General features: G+C 36.0%; 1 protein-coding gene across 10 annotated transcripts in view; it reads right to left on the bottom strand.

Annotated features, from left to right (window-relative positions):
* Nav3 (neuron navigator 3) overlaps positions 1 to 23,830 on the bottom strand; it is a 737,122-nt gene that overhangs the window by 181,903 nt on the left and 531,389 nt on the right. For 9 of the 10 annotated variants that reach the window (XM_029482745.1, XM_029482744.1, XM_021173799.2 and 6 more), the window contains 3 exons: positions 16,609 to 16,681; positions 14,033 to 14,216; positions 1,050 to 1,118 (listed from right to left, as the gene is read on the bottom strand). In XM_029482745.1, the coding sequence (XP_029338605.1) occupies positions 1,050 to 1,118; positions 14,033 to 14,216; positions 16,609 to 16,681 (326 nt within the window). The remainder of the gene's footprint in view (positions 1 to 1,049; positions 1,119 to 14,032; positions 14,217 to 16,608; positions 16,682 to 23,830) is intronic. The other variant, XM_029482742.1, reaches the window with a different exon arrangement.

Consider the following 23,830-nt stretch of genomic DNA (forward strand, 5'->3'; position numbering starts at 1 on the left):
GAGAGAGAGAGAGAGAGAGAGAGAGAGAGAGAGAGAGAGAGAGAGAGAGAATACATGGCAGAGAAAAGCTGTATTAGAACAAAAAACTTAGGATATATCTTATAACTCCTGTATGCACAGGAGCCATAAATGTGCTCATTATTCATAGCATGCCACTGTCCTCAAGTAGAGCAACTTATGCCGTTTATTGCTATTTTTATTAAATAATTTTAAATATTTTTCTCTCCAGAATAAGTTTTTACTGTTGTGGAAATTCATACAAAAAAAAACCCCAAAACAACAAACAAACAAACAAGTCCAGGGAAAGGCACACATGGACTTAAGCTATCAGAAGAATCCCTTACAAGGGAGCATTGAGCAGCCTGATTCATGACTGAAGCAATGGCTAACATTCCATCACTACATAGCTCCTCTGGGAGTGGGAACATACACAGCAGCACACAGGAGAGTGCAACCCCTTGTGTTGGTTTCGCTCAGCTGGTTTGAACTCCCATTATCCCCTTTTATCAATTACATAAACAACAAACATACTCTTCCAGTATTTTATATGTCATTTGTAAAAAAACAAAGCATATATATATACATATACATATATACATATATATATCTTTAAATACATATGTTATAAAAGCAGAATTTTAGGTTGTTATAGATAGACTCTCATCCTAAGTTAATTTCTCCATATATGCCTCTTTCGAAATAGGTAAAAATTCTGTTGTGAAACTTTCAGATTCTGAGACCTTGAAAAAGATCAGGGAGGTCTTGTAAGGTCCTTGTTCCTCACTTGCTCTAAACGCAGGACGCAGCCTTTGCCCACCATATCACTGTGTATAATCTCAAGCAAAGCCAGACCTCTAAACCCACTTAACCACCGAATCCACTCACCCCACAGTCTCCATCTGGAAATCCACTTGGAAGCACTGAGTGCTCTAAACTTAGGGCTCTCAGAAGTATGTCGTGTTTTCTAAATCTTAGAGTGACCGGACAGAGTATCAGTGGCATTCACGTGAATATCACTAACAAACAATAGATTAGAGACATGAACTGACCTAGTAGGCTTTTTCTGACTGGTTGCAATTCCACTGTGTTTAGACTGAGCTGCATATCTGGCTGTCAGACTGTATGAGGAGAAACAGAGAAATGGAATTAAAGGAATTCTTTGAACATGGAGAGAAAGTACAAACTTACAACAAAGTTATGAGTCAATGAAATGCAATTGGAACACACAGAAACATATATGAAGAACAAATTAATCAGAAAATTATGGTAATGCAACACAAACACCATGAGCTTCACTTATGAATGCCCCATGAATGCACCACCGCTCTCTTGGCAAAACTGCTGACTTTAAGATTATGCTGAGAAATATTAGACATTATAAATACTTAATAATGTTATTTTATCTTATAGAACCTTAGCCTTTGACTGTTAAAAACGTTTTTAAAAACTCTAAAGTTTCATTTACGGGCTAAAATTCCTATTTCCAGAATAGTAAAAGGGAGGGATGATGAGATGAAATCTCTAATTTGCTCTTTTAAAGCAAATGTTTTGAAAAGCAATTCATGAAAATCTGAGTTGATAACCCATATGCTATGGTTAATACCTAATACCATATAATTTTTACAAGAAGGTTAAAGTACAATATTTTTATTGAAAGAGAGCTGTGTTCAAAAATTTAATATTAAATAGAATTAATTTCTAACAAAAAAGAAAAACCTTAATGTTTCTGATAATGCCTAAACATTTTAAGTTATATTTAACTATTTTAGAGAGAGAGAGAGAGAGAGAGAGAGAGAGAGAGAGAGAGAGTGCGTGTGTGTGTGTGTGTGTGCGTGCGCACACACATTTCACAGGTTCCTTTATGCCATACAACATATGTGGTATCAGAGAATAATTCTGGGATTGACTTTTTCTTGTAAGCTTGTAAGCCTGGGGTTTGAATTTGGGAGGTTTTCAATCTGTACACTAGAGACTATATCTATTGATATATTCCACTAGCCCCATAGGCTCAGGGATTTGAACTTAGGAGGTCTTCCAATCTGTATACTAGTGCCTATACACACTGATATACCCCATTAGCCCCACAACCATTTTTTTTAATGAAATACTTCACCCAAAGGAATATACGGCATGATTATTTAAACCAAATTTGAAGAGTAACACTTGATCTGCAAAACACAAATTTGTACCTTAAATTGATGTTTATCATGCTAAAAGTTGAAGAGATGGTGTTTAGAAAAACAAAAAGTTAGACTCTATAGATCCAACTGCCTGTTAGTACACCCATTGTAGCTGAGGGTAGATGCTGTCATGGAGAATAACTTCTTAGGGGAATTATTGTATCTACATAATCACACACAGAGTACATGAACAGTCTTTAGCAGTTATGAGGACCTTGGAATGGCATAGAGTTGCTGGTAGTGTGTTTTGTTCTCTGTCTACGCCTGTCTGCATTGTGAATATGCCTGGTCTTACTGCAGCCTGGAATAAAAGGCACTCATTCTCATCTGGAAGGCATTTTCATGATGATAGAGCACATCTTTTTCACAGCCATTGTTTGATACATTGCTATTTATGTACAAAACAATCTGCATTTTAACTATACCATGAACTGAGACAAGTGCTAAGCTACTAGGGTGTCAACAAAATCATAGAATAAATGTAAAACAAATAAAGCTGTTTCAATACAATCAGGTAGAAGTTAAATAAATAAAAATAGAATTTCAAAAGCAAGCAAGAGGAAGAAATCTCTTGACTGCCCCCAGGAAAAGGACCACCTACAATTTAGGGACTTGTTCTTATACTTCCTGCACTGAACATAGACAAGACCAGTAAACAAGATAACAAAACAGCAGGCTTTCCAGTAACTAAAAGCTAGCACATTATTTTGATGAATAATTTTTAAAGAAATAACACAATTCTGCCATTCAATAATGAAAAAGCAACAGCAAGTTCCAGAAATATTAAGTGACTTTGCCCAAGTCAGTTTGGCTTAATGGCTGTATTTCTGATGGATTGTGAAAGTATATTTCACATGATGACTATTTCTGTAAAAAATACCTCTTAATTCATTCAATTCCTTGATACTTGGCATCTTCCATTTATCTCTTGCCTTTGCTAACCAATTATATGTCTCTTTTGTCCTGTTTGGTTTTCTGAGTCACGGTCACTCTACATAGTTCATGCAGGCCTGGAACATGGAACGTAGCACAGGCTGGCCTCTAAGTCATGAGCCTGTACTCTCAGGATCCTAAATATTGGGGTTATAAGTTATTGAGAATATGTGTGAGGCAATTATTGTGGACATCACTGGGGTTTTGCTCATTTCAGAACTTTTTAATGTCTTGGTATCTACCAGGTTTTCTATTGGTTATATCATTTCCTGGCATGGCTAACTGACCAACACTCTTACTTTCATTCCGTATCTTTCCATCAACTGTTAAAGGCATGACCTTCTCAACACAGAGTATGGCCTGCTTCCTCAAACAATGTCATCTCTTCACTTCTGATTAAGATTCCATCTAAATTTCCTGCATTAACATCTTTATATGGTAACATTTATATCAGGTATCTAAAAGACTTGCCCAACTGCTATATCTTCAAGCTCACCCACCACAACCAACTCACGATTTGTCTTCATTCACCTCCAAAGTTCAATACATTTTTTTCTATTTATTTATTCTTATTCATAGAATCGTTATTTACTCTGTGTGCTTGTGAATGGCCTTTTCCTTTCCCACTAAATCCCTGAAGATGAGTCAGTATGTAGTCATGCTGTTAGACTACCAACTAACCTGTCCTTAAGTTCTTCAATCCTCATGTTTATTAAAACTGACTCATTCCCTCAGTGTTTTTCTAACACACAGGTAACCAATCACGTTGGCATCACCTGGGACTTATAAGGGACATACAGTCTTAAGTCCCAACCTATACATTTTGAATCTGAACTTGCATTACAGCAGGGCCCTCATTATTTTCTCTGTACAGTAAAACTTACTTCCATAGTGGAATATATGCTCATTTTAATCACTCTCTTATGAACTGCATAAATACTTTGAGAAAAAATTATTTCTTAGTAATGAATAGGTAAGATAGAAACTTTCCATTTGTAAGTTTTTAAGGGAAAAAAGTACACATAGCTATTGGGATAATTGGCTTAGTACTATGGCCCTCTCATTATAATAAGATTATGTCCATTTACTGACTAAAACAATGTATGGATTATTTTAAAAGGTACATAGTAACCACTGGACATGTATTGATTCAACACTCAAAAGGTTGAATTTATTAAAGTTAGGATTAAATGGCAATAAATGGCACTTTACTTACAGAAATACATTCCTTTTTTTTTTTTGGTTTTTCGAGACAGGGTTTCTCTGTGTAGCCTTGGCTGTCCTGGCACTCACCTTGTAGACCAGGCTGGCCTCGAACTCAGAAATCCGCCTGCCTAAAGCCATGCATATAAATTTATGTTTTCATCAGAAAATGTATAGCTGGATATATAATTGAAATTACATTTACTTCAAGGTGATATATAGAAACACATAAATAAAAAGGTAGGTGGGCAAAGAGTGATGTGTGAAATGTTTACTCTCAGTGCATAAACTAAAAGTCCAGAAGTAAAGAGCTAGTGCATTGTTCATAACTCAGATGCTGGAGTTAGACCACTATGGCTGGCTCTTCATTTACCTACTCTCTCTGCCTGTTTCCCCATCTCGTAATGACCTTGATAACCTTATGTACACAAATTTTTTATGAGACCTTAATTACACATCCTTTAGAATGAATGTCTAGGTCAAACACATCATATAATAACTGAAATCAACATGTAATGAAATTCATATTTACACTGAAGAATTCCAGTAGGGTCTAAAATTCTGATGAATCCTGTAAAACATAACATTATTTCTCAAACAGTAGCCTGTCTCCTGATGCTTCATTATCTCCCCAAACTACATCCCTTGTTTTATTTCAGTCACTTTGGATATTATAGTAGTCTGACTCAAGAGCTCACATGTATAGTCCTTTCTGTTCAATGTCTGAGGCTTCAAATATGGTTCTTGGTACCTTAAGTGACCCCACTTCCAACATTACAGGATATTATTTACTCTTATTAATTCCTGAAGTCAGTCCTGTGAACCTTTTAAGGGTCTTCACCTACAATGAATCAGCACGCACTGACTCAAGATGTCCTAAGAACTAAAACTTCAAAGTAATACTTGGATCTATGTATAATCCAATGGTGTCATAATTTCAACACTATGTTTTATTTTATGCTATACAGATTAAATGAAAATATAGTGATATGTAATAAAATAAAACACATTTATAAAATAGTATATTTCAACAAGTGTCTTATGTTTATTCATATTCTAAAATTCGCAAATAGTTGAACGTTCTAGGATAAAATACCTCAAAGGATAAGGCATTTCTTGGCAGAGTAGTTCGCTTTACATAGGTAGAAAAAAAAAACTGTTCTAGTAAAGAATGATTATAAGAATAATCTCTCCATTATATTTCTTTCTTTATTAATATTTGGGACCTCTAACTTCTGTGCTGAGTTATCCATTATTCTCTTTGTTTTCTTTTTGTTCCTTGTATAAATTCCTCTGGTTTGATTCCTTATTCTCTAATGTTTATGATTTCCAGCATTCATTTTTCCATGATTCAAAAGGCCCCAGAGCAATTCCCTTCAATGTTCAGACGTAAGTCTCAGCTTATTAGATATAGAATTCCCAACAACCATAAGTTGATGTTTGCTCTCCTTCCTCAGCTTAACTATCCTCATACCCTGGACCAAAGTAGGACACTCACTTGATACTCCTTCCAGGGAGAGTTCTAGCTCTAGCTGAAAAGCTATTGGCAACTGATCATGCTTGCGAGGGAGGGCAAGCTCTTCTCAGGGATGTGGCTCCGGAAAAGATGTATGATTCATCAGATCATCTTACACCAATGAACTTAAGGGCAGCATTAACTGGACTCACTTTAGTTTGTTTGTTTTGTTTCTTGTTTTGTCTTGTTAGTTTTTAAGAGCATTGGGAAGGAAAATGAAGAGGGGACTATAGAAAATTTGAAGAGTATGAGTGGATTTGATCAAACATATCACATGTGTGTATGAAGATCAATATAATTGAGCCACAAAGACACCTACAGAGTCAACTAACCTGGGTTCAGGAGGCCTCACAGAAACTGAACCACCAACCAAAGAGCATGTGCAGGCTGGATGTAGGCCTCCTACACATTTGTAGCAGATGTGATTCTTGGTCTTCATGTGGGTCCACTAACAACTGGAGCTGGGGCTATCTCTGACCATTGGTTCCCTTCCCCTAGCTAGACTTCCTGGTTAGGCCTCAGTGAGAGAGGATGCACTTAGTCCTCTGCAATTTGATATCCCAGGGCAGGATGGTACCAATGGTGGGGTCCCCTTTTCTGAGGAGAACAGGAGAGGGTAATGGAGGAGGGATTTGTGTGGTGGGCATGGGAGGGGAGGGAGGAGGGGAGGAGTGTTTCAGTTGGCAGATGTAAAGTTAATAAATAAAATAAAGATTTAGAGATTATTTTAAAATCAAAATTCTTCCTTTACTATGAAAGGCTTCTCCTATGTAAGACCTTTGCAAACTCTTATAGAATGATAATTGATTAACAGTTTGCAGAAAGAACAGTTTCAACAATTACATCTTTTGTATCTTCAAGCAGTATACATTTCTACAAAACCCACATAAGATATTTTGCTAGTATTTGCACTTCAGAATATGTGCCAAAATTCTATGGATACAACATGCTTAAGGTTTGCTAAGATTTCACTAAGCCATCAATGAATCAGAAACTCAGGTTCTACCACACATGTTTCAATTTAGCAGCTGGGTGGCTGAAATAACATCCTCATGTAAGACAGGTTACAGTGATAACTTACCCTACTAGCAGAATATAGCATGAGCACTCATTATAACTTAGCCTTACTGAAACATATGTAGGCAGGTAATGAGGTCACCTGCATGGACCACTTTTGTGAGATCTTAAACCAGTAGCTAAGGAGAGAGATCCCTAGGTAAGGATATTATTGCAGCTTCAAGCCTTTGCTATTTTGGAATATTGAACTTTAAGATATAGGATGCTCAGAAACTAGGCTCATATTTCCCATTCTTTGTCAGCATACATTACATTTCTACAATGATTTCTGCCATACATAGCTTTGAGAAAAATACTCTGTCGTTCCGTAGCTATTTTTTCATCTATATATTTTTGGTGCACAGCAAAATTACATCCCAGACATTGAGAGCTCAATTACGAAAGCCTGCTGAAATACAACCACTTTAAAAAAAATTAAATTCTAGAAATGGACTAAGCTACTTTTCTAATTAAAAAATTAAAGCAACTTTGACAAAGACCACCTGGGAAGTGAAAAAGTGGTTAAAATTTCTAGAGACTGAAAAGACACAGTAGTTCAGTACAGAGTATGTTTATAAACTATACATTAATCTATTTGTTCATGCAAATTATCCTTCATTATCAAACAAAATAACTGCTTAAGTCCACATCTCTAAAGTATATATCAATTTTCATAAACTACATTTTGAGTTTTTAATCCTTGGGTTATTTCCAACTTATTGTGAAGTATATATGATCATCAACCCATGTGAATTGATGTGATTAGATCATGTCTGGGTTCCAAAACATCTCTGGTCAGTTCTACCTCTCAGCCTTAGAGGAAGAGAAGGCTAGTATAAAATACAACGTATAATACAAAGGTTAATCAAAGAGGGTTTGGAGACAAACAGTGGGCAAGATAACAGGGAGCTCTGGAGAGGGGAGAATGAAGAAGAAAAGACTGAAATCGGGCTCTGTACAGACATGGATGATTAAATCCTCATGGCTGAGATGGCTTCGGTTGCTAAAGTCTGTCTCTCTAGACTGGATTCTATATGCACCAACTAGGCCTCTGATTACAGATTGATTTTTCCATATCAGTTAATGATATGAGCACGAGGCAACAGTCACGTACGTAGGATTATTATAGTGTTGAAGTCAGTTGCATTTTCCATTTTAAGTCAATAAGTTGCAATTTGGGGGAATCACTGTCCACGAGGAGAGTGATAACCATGTAACGAGTTTACAAAACATAACATTGCAAGTACGATAATCAAGTCTATGTGTTTATGATCTGAGAACAAAAATAAAGTATAATCGGAACAAAAGTCCTTAAACTTGGAAACTGTTTATATAAAATACATAAATGAGGCGTTCAAACTTCCGGATGTTCATTACATAATTCATATAGTCTCTTGTACAACCTTAACTAACTTCAGAGGTGAAAACACGAGCCATTGAAAAGCTTAAACTCTCGTCCATGTCACCGCACCAGCAACCACCAGGCAAATCCCACACTTACGTGGGCACAGTCATTAAAACCAAAACCACGGAGACATGCCTTCAAAGCAACAGAAGTGTCAGTGGTTGTTTAGTCTTTAAAAAAATAGAATTGGTATATAAACACAAACAAAATATAGATATTTTGCATGAACATCTGTGAATGTGCACATATAAAAGTGTGTGCATGCATACACACATATGCAGGTTTGCTTTTAATATTAACACCATCCATCTCCTTGGTTTCCCAGTTCCATAAAATAAAAATTTTCTCTTCATTTATGTGTGCCTAGGGATGAAAAGATCATGCTTTTTTTTGTTTTCTTAAGATTCATAAATTTTCCTCCTCACTTCCCTTTTCTTAAAGCTTTGAGTCCTGAACTTAAGAAAGAACACACCATAAACCACAACACAGAGCTGAATAAAGTAACTAATTGAAGCCAGGTTCCCGGGAGCTTACACTACCAAAGCTTCTCTGTCATCCTAAATTAAAGCTCCTTATGGACATTTCAGGATTTATAACCCCAGGACAAAAAGCTGAAAAGCATCCCAGTTTGGGAGTGCATCTCTCTGAAGGAAATAATGATTCCTGGAAGAGAAGCCCTGAGAGGCAAATCTCCTGATGGGAGAGGACACTCAGAGCAGTATGTGTGGCTCGGGTCATGAGGCCCGAGAGGCCTCCTGGAGAACTCAGAGTGCTCACCCACGGTTGTGTCTATCAGCCTGTGTGTTCTCCAGGAGCAGCTCCATCCACATGGGAAGTTGATGGCTTTGTTATTTGCTCTCCAAAAATAAAGTTAAGAATAGCAATTGACCACCGGGGGATAATCCCTCATGTTCTAAAATAGCATTTTTTTTTTCCTACTTAAAAGACATATGATGATCACATCTTTATTACATCTGTCATCCCGTCCATATTAACTTCTTAATCTTGACACATTATGTACTTCATGTCCAGTGCTTTTACATGTCAGTTCTATAAGGCATAATTTATTTCCCCATATGATTGAATGTGTTAGGTGGTGAATGCCAACACTTGTCTAATAATAGTGTTGGAAGTCATTTGATCATTTCAACAGAAATTAAGTGGAAAAAAACCCATTTTAATGAAAAACATTCACTTTTTAACTTTCTGGTAAACAAAAGATTTTCTTCCCTGTATGCTAAATCAGCTCATACCAACGAAATTAGCATATTTTATTATCTTCTTGATTATTATATCTTACAAGACATTCTCCAGAAATCTAACCCATTCATTATCTTGGTATTACTGGTTGTATTCACATGCTGGGAAATGTATGTAGGTCCCCTAGAAGAGTAAACAGAGCTCTTTACTGCATAGCTATGTATCCAGCCCCAAGGGTGGTGTTTTCTTTATCTTTTGTGAGTCATACTATCAATATATTTACTAGACTCTAGTTTAAACTGAATAAATACATTGTGCTATTAACTTTAAATTAGCTGTGTCCTTTCTAAATACCACTAGATCTGATATCTTGTTTGGCTCTTTTAAGCAAAACATATCCCAGAGGAAAGAAGTTGATAGTCATGAATGGCCTTCAGCTGTCAGTGACATTACAAAGCAAATGACCTTCATTCATGCTATTTAGTTTTAAAAAGCCCCAGATGGAAACAATCTTGGAATTCCTTATATTTTTGACTGCAGAAATCACATCCAGAATCAGAAAAGGGTCTATGGAGATAGGCAGCGGTACCAGTAGAGCTGATTATCATAAATAACATAAGAAAAGATTAGTTCATAATCTATAGTGACTAGGTAAAGAAGGCAGGATGCAAGATCTACTGCAGTTGAAACGATTTCCATGCATCTCAATAGTCTCTGATCATTCTAAGTGCCACATCGAGACTATTTCTGAATCTTATGAGTAACTCAAAATGTATTTTAATTAACATATTATAGTAAATTGATGAATTTATAAAATTTTAATTTTAAAGGTGTCGAAATGATAACCATCAATCTTTTTCAATGCTCCCTCTTAATTTGCCATTTAAATTAGACACATAGAAATTTGTACATTTGTGGGATCAGTATGAGGTTTTAGCACTTGCAAACTTTTCATAACGATTGCATTAGAACACATGGTATATTTACCACATTAGACATAAATCATTTTTGTGTGTTAGGAACATGCAAAATCCTCTCTACAAGCCATTTTGAAATATTCAATCAGTTGTTGCCAATCAGTTATCCCGTGAGCTATAAAACATTGGAAATTATTACTCCTGCCTATCTGTACCTTGTCATTAGCTGTTCTCTTTCTGCTTCCTTCTGACTCACTCACACTTCCCCAAGAGCTGTCAATGACTACTCCCCCTCAACTTCTTCGACATCAACTTTCACAGTCTCGTGTATTATTTAGAACCCCTGATAATTATCTCTCTGTGCCTTGGCAAGTATAGGTATAACATTTTCCTACCTAATTTGGAGATAGAAGTTATGCAGATTTGTTATAGTTCATTAAAACTTTGTCAGGAAGAATCCATGAAGCATAATGTTAGAAACAAAAATAGAAAAATATTTGGTTGTATTTACTTTCTAAGTGTGACATGTGAGATGATGAACAATGAATTGTAGACAAATAACTCATAAGTTAAAAGGTGATTAGCATTTGGACAAGGGAAAGAGTAATGACTAAATCTTCAGGTGTCTGACTAAGTAAAAGCTATTGAAGCCATGAGAAAACCTTGAATTATTTTCAAGAGGGTGAAGAAAGCAAAATCCTTAATGTATATTGTGGATATAATAATGATGATTTTAAATAAAGAGAATAACACAAAAACCATGGGGCGTCATGAATGGATGTGCCCTGTGAATTTTTAAATTAATCTAAAAAGAAAAATAACTTTTGCTAACTATTCAGAGTACGTTAAATTTTCATTCAAACCGTGCAGTTAGAAAGAACTTTGAAATTAATAAAAAGGTGTCATAAATCATATTTAAGGCCCATGCCTTCAGCAACAAAGGTAAATGTGATTGTAGATTTTTCTGTATTGATTATCTTGATTTTAACAGAAATATACTATACTGCTTTCTTACCTATGTTACATCTATTGGCTTTAAAAAATGTTTAAGGACCATTATTATAATAAGTTCATATAAATTATAGTTTGTGGACATTAGATTCATATGAATAGAAATAAATATTGATGACTGAAGCATAATAATGTGTTTTTCAAAATGTGTTAACAAACTATTTGCAAATTGACATTTAACACCGTTACATCAGGGTCATGAACACTACACATACAAAAGCAGGTATACTAAATATTTATTAAATTAAGTATCAATTAAAAAGACTATGATACTCCATAGCTTCAGAATGCCCATTATAACTTCATAGTTCACTGAACTGTATAGACTTGGGTCTGATTAATATGATATTTTTTATCTCAATTCTTTACAATAAAGTTTTAATAAAAGCTAATTAAATCCAATTTAGCATAATAAACATCAAAAGTTCATCTTGTCGTAAATGAAAATTATAGAAAGAGTACTTTTATTAAACTCCTACAACAAAAAATACTTTTTCTCTCCCAGAATGGTATGAGTATAGCCAATTTACATTTGAAAATAACATATAATTTCAAAGAACCCATGCATATCCACAAAGAATCAAAAAAATATATTTATCCCACAAAGTTCAAAAGCATCAAGAAATTGTAGACAAGAAATTCCACATAGCAGACTTAAGAACAGAGTGAGGGAAAAATAGGACAAATGGCACTTGGCCTCTTTCAGAGTCTGCATGCTTTGTACAAAAATCATGGTATATATATTTCCCTTCTGCTACTATTCCTGCCTTCTGCCCATTCAAATCACTTAAATCCCATCTCAAGGAGGTCTCTGTTGTCAGTTGGAAGAACGCCGGTCTCCATCCAACCGTGTAAACACAAATAATAATAAATGAGGTTTCCTGTTTCTTCTTTACACTTAAGAAAACTCAGGAACCTTCATAATCATGTCTTGTTTGATTTTGATTTGTTTGTTTCCCCATTCACTCTGGTGCAATTTCACTAGACATCACAGAAAGCCAAGATCTGCCTAACAATCGGAAGAGTATCCATATTACTGAATTCAGAATAGAAAAGAAACTATCCTTATTGTTCCATGAAGGATGAAATCCATGGTGTTTTGGTAAAATTAAGCTCTTCCGTTATTTACAAATCAATTGCTAAACATATCTGATAAAGAAGATAGAATTTCCCATGCATGACACATGGGAATCAAAACATAAAGTCGGGCAGTGGTTCCACAGAAAAGCTGGCTGACATTTCTAGAGTCGAACAAGCAACAGTATGTAGAGAACAGTGTTTGAAAACTGATTTGAAATTCTAAATTGTTTTCTCTCAAACACTGGATGTTCACAATCAAGACTATTTTAAGCATGATTTCAATGAAAGAAACAAATTAATTACTTATACATGTTTGATCTTATATTTCTAACATAAAGTACATTTTTATATTTTCCATCTTTAAGGAAAGAGTATTCCCATTTAGGCACCAGAACAACTCGATCCACATATCCTATCTTTCTTCAGGAATAAATCTATCAGTTGAACATGAAAGTTGTTAGCTCAAATCAGATCTGTTGATCATTTTCTGATGTTTCCAAAGAGGTAACCTTTTGTAGTCAATCCAACACTGACTGCATGCTACATGAAGATACTTGGAGGTGTGATTGAAGTCCACGATCTGATAACCATAAGTGAGAAACCACTCTAGCTGATCCTTTTATTCCCACGAAATTTATGCCTTATTTATTCATGTGTGTATGTGCGTGTCTGTGTGATTTTATGAGACCCCCATGCATGCAGGTGCAGGTAAAGGACAAAGGCCTTTGGATCCCTGGAACTGAGCAGGTTGGAGCTGCCTGATATGGGTGTTGGAAAAGGACCTCTTACCCTCAGTGACATAGAAACAACCACTGAGTTGTCTTTCCAGCCCCGTCCTACATACTCTTGATGTAAATTTCAGCCAGTTGAAAAGTTTGCAAACTTTGACTAAGTCTTTCCCGGCAAGAGGGTATTTCCTGTCTCTCCTACTAGGAGATTTCAGATTTCAGATTTCAGATTTCACTTTTCATTTCAGATTTCACTTCCTAGCCAACCCTACTATTCACATAGACTGTACCTACACAGACCAAAATCCAGGCTATATAAATGTATGCATGCACATACATACAAATATATACAAACAATACATAATCTTTAAAATCAATATTTTCTCAAATAGTCAAAGATACCGCAAATGATATCCTTTGACTTTTGATGGATTTAATCAACTCAAATTATCAATAAAAGATAACTAGACCTCAGGATACCAGGACTCAAAAGGCATGTTGTATGTACTAAACTAATTGGTTGGAGGAAGAAATATGCCATTGCCTCCACCAAAGACACCATATATGATTAGATATGTAAAAGTCACTGTTAGAAAATAAAATTGTGTGCCCTAAGAATACAATACGTCTTTCCTGTCAGATCCAAGGAGAAGCGTTTTTGAGCCTGACATCCACAACTCATAGATCTGGATCATATGAAGATAAAAGCACATAAGCTCAGCTATGAACTCATAATAATTTGGAAAGTCAAACCATGCCTAAACAAACTCATTTTAAATGCATTCCCTGCCTCCTTTCCTTACCTGGACTGCATATCTTGCTGGGTTTTGGCCTGGCTGGCTTCCAACTGAGGCGCGGTATGAGTCACTCGCTGCTGAAGCTCCACCAAGGACTGGTAATACTGCTGTTGATGATGCTGCTGTTGCTTGTAGCGAGACAAGCTGAAAAAGAGCCCTAGGATGGCTTTTAGGTTTCCATTTCTTATTTCTGTATCAAATAAAAAAATGTAAAACATGGTCACATACATTTAAGTTGATTTTATTTTCCTGTATGAATAAAAGTCTAGATGTAATCCTCTTAAACCAGATCTATGAGGATGAAAATACAAGTGGGTCCTCTTATTCACAGTTACAGTTGAATCTGAATTTCTCAACTCTGCCAACATTACAAAGTGGCTTGAGATAACAGCAAGAGAAGGGGAGCGAGGAGCAGAAGGAAGAAATACCACTAAACAAAGATGCTCTGCGGGTCGTGGTTTTCCTTACTCTTGGAAGAGGATGTGTTCACTGCCTTGGGGTAACCATTTGATTTTGCACACTGCTTCCCTCCCCAGTATACATAGCTGTTGCCCACATAGACTTGGCTAGGGAGACCTGCTACCACTTAAATATCTATCATCTTGCAGTTACAAATAATGGTGTTGTGGGTACATCTCATGAGATCAAATTGGGTTCACAGAAATCAACATTCTTTCCAAATCACCATGAGCCAGCCTGGTCACATATTTGGATGTACATTTTTAAAATATGCACAGGTCCTCAAGAGCATATATCATATCACTTTTTTAGTTGAAATGCTTATTTTGTATACATTAGTGTTCCTTGTGCTTTATGCTACATGCTACTAGATAGTAATGATTAGCTTACATAACTGTAAAGTATTTATTCATAAATACCAATCGAAACAGATAGGGCTGCTGCAGGAGATTTTCCCATGCTGTGTAACAAAAACTAGATGCCTAAATTCAGCTACAACAACAAGTTAATTTTTAACACATATATGTATAAGCTTGAAAATACAAAAATAAAAGTACACCAGGTATTTTGAACATAATCTACACCCACTCTCCTCTTCTAAGTCTTCTCACACAACACCTCCACCATGTCTCCATGGACAGGTCCCTCTTTCTTCTGAAGTTATAACCCTATTATTAGGAAGAGTAATGCAAGTTAAGCCTGAAATGAAGCTCTGTGTATGGTTATATTTTAAATAAAACTTGTTTGTCACTAAAGAGGTTCCCCTGAAGAGCCAGGTCCCCTTCTAGAGTTTAGGTGCACCAACGAGATCTGTGTGTTTTACTCATTGATGACTTATAAGCTAACCCCGACTATTTGGTTTAGTTGAGTTCATCAAACTCTCCCTAGGATTTATCTGTTTTACTACCTCAGACATTCCTTATAATCTCCATAAAATATGAGAGCCATTTTGATCAATGAGGCCACCATGAGAAAACTGTGATTGTTTTCAATTCCTGCAAACTTGTGTAATCTTATTCAAAAGATTTTTCCATTACAGTCTTATTATATGTATGCCTAATTTAGAATGTATTTCTTGACAATGAATATATTTTTAAAGAATGAACCAAAATCAGTAGATTTAAATTATCAAAATTAGTGTGTGATATGTAAGAGATATAAAATGAGCAATGGAAATATTTCTGGCTTGCTTTTGGCTTCTTATACAACAAAGTCTAGTCAGGGATGAATTTTATTCCAATTCTATTGGAAGAAATAGAACCAGCAGTTATATTTTAATCTCAGCTTGTTAGCCACTGAAAATGTAACTGAATCATACATCATAGTGTTTATTTCATGTAAATATAAAAGCATAATAGACAATTAACAGATGGAATGAAGGAAAGAAATGTGTAGCATATTTACAAATGATGGCAGGGAGGACACAGGGAGAGAAATATTGTTTCATTTTAACTCTGGCAAAGACTGGGCTATATATGAGGTCATTTTTGAAAATGTTACCTTTCTATGTGCAAGAAAGTCCATGAACCAGAAATAAATGAGGAAGTCATCTCAATCTTATTTTTTTTTCATGTTGTTACATGGTAATTTATTGTAATTAAATTTTCACTAAAATTAAATGTCAACCTGATCTGTAATGACTTGCAAAAATATTCACAAATAGTGCTTACTAGTACTGTCAGTCTAAGCATTTAATAACTCATTGTGCCACTTACGAATACTTATTTGTCTGTAATTAGGTTGGTCATATAATAGAAGAATTATTGGTAAAATATTTGTACAAGAATTGTACTGTTTAACCATATCCTATCCATGTATTACCAGGACTGAAATGATCACCTAGCCATCTATTTAAGAAGTTAAAAGTCTCTGTATTAGCAATAATATGTAAGTGCTATTTTGATTCTTCTCCAACCCATATATTGCCATAAAAAGCAATTTTCTAAAATTGCAAAACATTTAAATAATTAAAGCACATGCCAGCACTACAAGACATCGTGTTTGCTTTATGCACCTATACATTTCTGCCATTAACTAAGGGGATCTGCAACACTCCATTTCTAACATGAAAATTCTTTCAGAAAATAACTAAAGCCACTTGTGACCATAGTACAGTTTCTTACCTTCAGCAGATAGGCCTTGAACGTTTACTCCTCGGGCTGCCAGAAAGCTAAGGCAGACATCGACATTTTCAATCTGTAACATGAAGAGCAGTAAAAATCCCATTTAGAGGACGACTCTTCAGTAAGCACTGGAGCTTTACTGAAACAACGAAACAACTAAACAAGTGGGGAGGGCAGGGTGGGGGGGGGGAAGTAATACTTTACATTCATTTCATTCTAGAGAAACTTGCCAGAGTTTTACTAGAATTATCTTGGCTGAATACAGAGTGACCATAAAGCTTCCATTGTCCACTTGGGAACTTGCAAACAATTGATAAAGGCACAATCTAGAATGGCATTCTTGAATCATAGCAATCCACCTACATATCATAAAACTAGATCTGTGTCTTACAAACAAGTCTCGATGAAATCCTCCATCCACAATGAGACTGAAGCATTGCAATTACTAAGAATATTAGGATGTGGGTTACTGAATTCCATCAGAAGATATATAAAAATGAGAGCTGTTCTCCGAAGTAAATGAGGCATACTTTTTATTCTAAACCATAGGGGAAAAAAAGCATTCTTTCAAAAGTTGTATTTGCATCTTCACAGTTGAGGGAGCCTGTGGTTAAATGCAAACACTATGTTTCCTATCTTAAAAGGTCAATGTGCATGGATGTTAAGTACTCAGATTAGTATGACAGCCAGCTCATAAACATTTAAAGTGAGCAAGGAAGGAAGTCTCAATCTACCAGGCAAGAGAGTATTCTCAATGTCAAGAAATTATTAAAGTTAGTCACCTAGAAAAATGTTTAAAACTCAGAAATAAAGCCAAGGCACACATTACATTCTTTCTCACATTTACGTTGAGAAAGAAATATATTGATAAGAAAGTATTATTGAAAGTACTTTGTTGTAAAAATAGAGCTGAAAATTTTAACCAGAGTGTGACCTAATAGATTTCATTCCACCAGCAGCATCTGAGTCTTCAGTGAGGGTATTGTGTTGAAATGTACATCAGATTCTATCTCAGGCTGCTTTGCTATTAGGAAAACAACAACAACAAAAAAAGAGGGATCCATCCCATTTGTAGTCACCTAACCCAGACACTATTGCTGATGTCAGAGTTTGCTGACAGGAGCCTGAGAGGTTCTGCCAGCACCTGACCAATATAGATGCAGATACTCACAGTCAATCATCAGACTGAGCATGGGCACCTCAATGGAAGAGCTAGGGGAAGGACTGAAGGAGTTGAAAGGGATAGAAACCCCATAGGAAGAACAATATCAACAATCCGGCCCACCCAAAGCTCCCAGGGACTAAACTACCAACCAAAGAATACACATGGAGGGACCCATGGCTCCAGATAGATATGAAGCAGAGGATGGCCTTATCTGGCATCAGTGGGAGGGGAGGCCCTCAGTCCTGCAGAGACTTGATGCCCCAGTGTAGGGGATGCTAGAGTGGTGAGGCAGGAGTTGGGTTTGGGTGGTAGAGCACCTTCACAGAGGCAAAGGGGAGGGGAAGGAGAGGTGGGATGGAGGTTTGTGGAGGGATAACTGGGAAGGGAGATATCATTTGAAATGTAAACAAAAAAATGATTGATAATTTTTTTTAAAAAAGAATAGAGGGAAAAGCCTCAGATGGATGGATCCATGGGTGAGAACACATTCAAGACTAAGGTTCAATCTTCAGGAAAGTAAAAGGTTGATCTTGGTCATGACAACTGCAATCCCAGTGCTAAGTTGAGGCCGAGGTGGAAATAGGAATATCACAGGGACTTGCCTTCTGTTGACCAAACTCCAGGCCCAGAGGGAGCAACTCAGGGCAATAAGGAGGTGAGTGACAGCTATCTTCCTGCCTTTAGTTTGGTTGCAGGCATCAAGATATACTTGCTGATGTTTTATAAGTATGTACACTCATTTATTTGTGTGTTGTTAGTATGGTTTTATATGTATATATATGTTTATATATAATTATATATAATATAATAATACATTATATGGTGATATATATAAAATATTACATTACAATATATTATATATACTATATATATATATATATGTACTAGATATATCCATATATGTATATATATCCAAATGTGGCAACTTCTCTCCACATACCAACCTTCAGATATCAACCAAGGATGGCTCATGGTTGATGGTCATATAAAAATATATAATTATATCATTTTATATAAGTGGTAGCTATTTATATATTTTATATATAATAAATTATATAATATAATATATACCATAATATATATGATATACAATATATGACATAGAGCATATGCTACATAGCACATAATATATAGTATAATAGATAAATAGAAAAATTAGCAATAGTTATCTTTTAATCCAAAGTCTACATGCTATTAAAAAGCACTGTTATTCCATGTTCCATACTCCAGAGAAGAAGTGTATCCGTGTGGGGATATGTGTATGTGAGCACAGGGCCCACAGAAGGCAGAGGCATCAAACCATTCCAGAAAGAATAGAAAAATAATCAAACCATAAATTAGAAGCCATAAATCACGAGATTATTAATAATCAAATTCAGTGTGTGCTCTGACTGTGGAATCTCTTGTGCTGAGTAGTCCTATGGTGTCCTAAGAATCTAGTCTCTATTCTCATCATGCCCTGGTGTCCTGAGATTCTAGCCTCTATCCTCATCGTGCCCATCTCTACAGGTGACAAGAGGCCTCTCACTCTCATATCTGCTGTAACCCACAACCTCATATTGCTGATGGGAACAGATCATATGATCAGTGAATCTTTGTGGACTTCCACAATGAATCAATAAAACAAAACATAGCATCATATACAAGGTGCGGTATCAGATGAAATCAATTTAAAATGTGCGGCTTGGGTCTTTTGCCATTTGAGTTATTGAAGAAAAGTATTTGTAGTCTGGAATTGAAAGGATGGTGGTAATCAGCAACAAGCACAGCATTGGGAAACAGAAAGCCCAGCCTGTCACTCAGGAGCGATCCTTAGTTGATATATTCTCAAGGCTGATGTGTGGGCAGAAGTTGCCAACATTATATTTGTGAAACAACAGAAAGAAACCCAAAGAGTCTCCACTGCTTGCAGACTCATGGGGGGAATCCTCCCGTGACCCTTTCAATTAAAGACAAATGAAATGAGACTTAGATACAATGTCATTACAGAGAATGCTCAGAGGAGTTATATGCATGAAGCATTTAGCTCTATACCCCACACAGAGCCAGAATTCATAACGCACAAAAAAGACTGGTGGCCATTATAAAACTCTTTGATATTAATAAAGGGGGCAATGGTAAAAAATAAACCAAATATATCTATACCTTCTTTGGATTTAGACCCTATATCAGCTTTGTCTTAATCTTGTTTTACAATAATAATAATAATTAATAATAATAACAATCAAGTAGCTTGTAAAGTTTACGCTATATAAGAAACAACTAGGCACTTTCAAAGGCAGAATTGTTTTTATCTCATAATGAATAAAATGAAAATGTCAGTAGATGGGGCCAGTTTAATCAAACAATTTAGGTTATTTCAAATACTGGGTCTGCTCTCCTCAATGGAAATCCCCTCAAGTAACTTCAATTTACATTCATTTGTTTGGGGAAACTTCACACACAGCCTATAGGAAGTTACAACCTCTTAATTACGTGAACGAACTATAGTATTATGTAACTCATGCATTTTGTGTTGAAACACAGTTATAGTCACACCTGTACACCTTTGTGGTATTATTACAAAAATACACATTCCGAGTTCCAGGACGACATCCCTTATCTGACGCATTAGCAGTCCACATTTCAACTGATAATCACTGCAAAGGCTTCTAGTCTCCTACCACTGTCTTAGCAAACTTTACTCCTTTCTACTTTCAGTGATTTACATGTTTGTGGTGTGGAATGCCCACTTTCCCTCTTTCATGTGTTAAATGTCATCATGCCTAAACAACTATAAAAGTACTAACAGGATAATAAAAATAAAATGTAAATTTCCTATATGCAATAAATATTTTCAGAAGTATCCCACCACACAGGTAAGCTGAGCTCTGAAGCTTTTTGAGTCTATCTAAACATTTAATGGTGTTACAAACACCTAAACTAAATCCTTTCAGCATGAGGTCAAAAATATTTACATTTGCATGCAGGTGTCTGTGTATGTGGAGTCCGGTGTTTCCACAGAAACTAGAAAAGAACTTTGGATCCTCTGAAGCTGCGTTTATAAATGGTTGTGGGGCACAATTTGGACACCGGAAATGAAACTCACAGCCTGCATAAGAACATCAATCTCTATTATCCACTGATCATTTCTCTAGTCTGAAAGTTTACAGTTTAAAATGAATGTAGTTACTACCAATATAATTTTATATCATATTGGAGCACTACCTTTTGGGTCTGTATTATACAAAACTGAGACATTTATTCATTCATTCATTCAGTACTTATCATTGTACTTAAGAAAGAGACACTGTTGTGAAATAGTTTAAAGAACACTGACTAAATTCCAATAATTTCATAAACTCCCATAAATAATAGAGACCCAGTTTATAAAACAATTAGTCCATAGTTTATAGTTATACATTTATGTTGATCCTTACAACCTTGGTATGGAAATGGGTGACTGCCAAATCAAGTGGGTTTCAAATGAGGAAAAGGGGTTGGGGGAAGATACTGTCTTTTTTTTTTTTCAATTACAGAACAGTCAAAGCAATCAAAAATAGATTTACACTTTTGATTATTTTAACTGAGGGTTAATGTATTCTAGATGTGAGCATTGGTTACATTACAAACAATTGTGTGTATTTATTTCGGTGCTGAATAATTGATTCCAAACAAAACCATCTTTTTACTGAACTCATATACTAGGCAACATGATTACTTACCCGGTTTACAGCAAAACTGGTGTGACCTGTTCTGAGTGATGGACCGGGAGGAGTCTTTCACAGCATCAACAGATTTAGAGCTTGTATCCCCACCATTTTTTCATACTTGCTTAAAGATATTTAATGAAAACGACTTTTGCACCCTAATATAATATGATTAATATTAGCCTTGGAAGCCATGTTTAAATCTTATTCATGATACGGGGATTAACACTGTGTGATTAATTCATCCAGCAACTATTGTCTGTTTATTATGAGCAAAGGGCTCTGTGGGATGGTGAAGGATTATAAAAATGAATTACAAGGTCTTCAGCTTTGTGAGCCTATAAAATAGCTGCTGAGACAGTAAGGGGTCATACATCACTATAATACATGACACTGTATGATAAATTCCAAGAGAGATATATAAACAGCCTCCCATGGTACTGGAGAGGATGGAGTCATCCATTTTCACTATAGATCTGCAGACGCCTTCACAGCATGCCATTTAGAGTTGAGCAATAATTCAGATTTTGATAAAGCTAGACTAGCCTCAGAGAGAGGGAGAAGGCCTATCAGGCAGAGCTACTACAAGGAAAACTGTTCAGGGGTTGTTAAGGACAACTGAACAACGCCTCATTGTATACAGAGACGCACATAAAGGAGATTTCTCCCAGTACCGAAAGGGTTGCTCTGCCCTTTGATACAAATACAAGTGAAACAGAAAGAGACAAAGAATCACAGGGCAAGCTGCAGGGATGACATGGCTGAAGGCTCATTTGTCCACAAGATGCACACTCCGGTTAGAAGACGTGTGAAGGGCTAGATACCTACAGATGTGAAGAACTCCAGTCAGTCCTACCTTAGCCCTCTCAAGAGGGACATTACATTATTTGCTGGGATTTAAATTTATTCTTAATAACTTTACCTTGAGATTGGATCATGCCATAAATCTCAGACTGGCCTTGAACTCCTGCTCCTTCTGCCTCAGCTATCCAAGTGCTGGGATTACAGCCCTGTGCTACCATGCCTGACATCATTTATGCTTCTGTTTCCCACAACAAGGCACAATGTTATAAATTAGTTAAATTGCTAAATCACTTAACAGAATAATAAATATCATTGCTAAGAAAATCAAAACAGGAAGGCACACTTTGATCAAAAGTGTACGCTTATGGGTTTAAATAATTAGATTTTCGTCAAACAATCTAACCAAACATAAACTTGTCTGGAGAAAGAAAGTAAAATAGAGTAATTACTCTGCTTTAGTTATAAGTTACATGATGGCTTCTTTCATTTATTACTTTAGTAATTGGATTATTTATTTATTTATTTTTGAGTTCAAAAGAAAAACCACAACAGGGCAGGCAAACTGTAAGTGTTAGAAGATGCCCCGAGAAGATGAACGGCTGAAGGAAGGGACAATCATGTCCTTAGAGATTGGACATGGCAGGGAAGCAGCTACATGGAGGGCAAATGAGGAGCCATATATTGGGGGGGGTCTTTAGAGAAACAGTGAGAAAGCCCCAGATGTTATAAAACATTTCTTACAACACATACAGAAAGAATAAAATGAAAACTGATTGTTTGGGTTTTTTCTTTTTTCTGTTTTCCTTTTTTCTTTCTTTCTTTCTTTTTTCTTTTTTTTTTTTTTTGAATACTTCAGAGAATCAGAGCAACTTCTGAAGCTTCCTGGCTGCGACCCCATACAATTTCATAAATGTATAGTATGTGTTTGGATTGTTACAGCCTCCCTCTAGTGTGTATTCTTCTCCCTTCAATCCCTTCCTGATTCAGAAGTTGTAAGAAATTGTATTTCTATAAATGAGAAACAAATTCCAATATAATATAATGCTTGTTATTCTATGAGAGATATGGGTACTTAAAATGAAGGCAGAAAAGTTGATTTTTTTTTCAATCAAAAAGGACAATAAGGACATTGTCCTCAAAGGACAATAAAGTCTGAAACCTACACAGGGATCTTCTAGAGGAAATTCGTATATCAAATTTTAATGAAAAAAAGTACTGAACTAAGAACTGACCTGGCATATTTATAGAAATATCCTACTGTTTACACATCTCCATTTTGCTGCTTAAAAAGAAGCCTGCTCTTCCTGAGACAGGCCACGGAAGATGAGCTAACTGAAGGCCTGTGGTATGAGATGAACCCATGAACAAAACTGAATGTCAGGTGGTCACAGTTAGGAAAATCCAAACCTGAGGCACCCAAGTTCAGAATAGCCAGGGATACAGAGAACTGAGCCTCACCCATGTCTTTCCTCACAGCTCCTATGTGTCCACAACTGTGAAATTCCTAAGAAGGTCAAGAGACACTGGACTTATTTGAAGAATGCACTGAACAGGAGAGATTGCG

This window comes from Mus caroli, chromosome 10, assembly GCF_900094665.2.
Source record: "Mus caroli chromosome 10, CAROLI_EIJ_v1.1, whole genome shotgun sequence".
In the NCBI taxonomy this organism is placed as follows: Eukaryota; Metazoa; Chordata; class Mammalia; order Rodentia; family Muridae; genus Mus; species Mus caroli.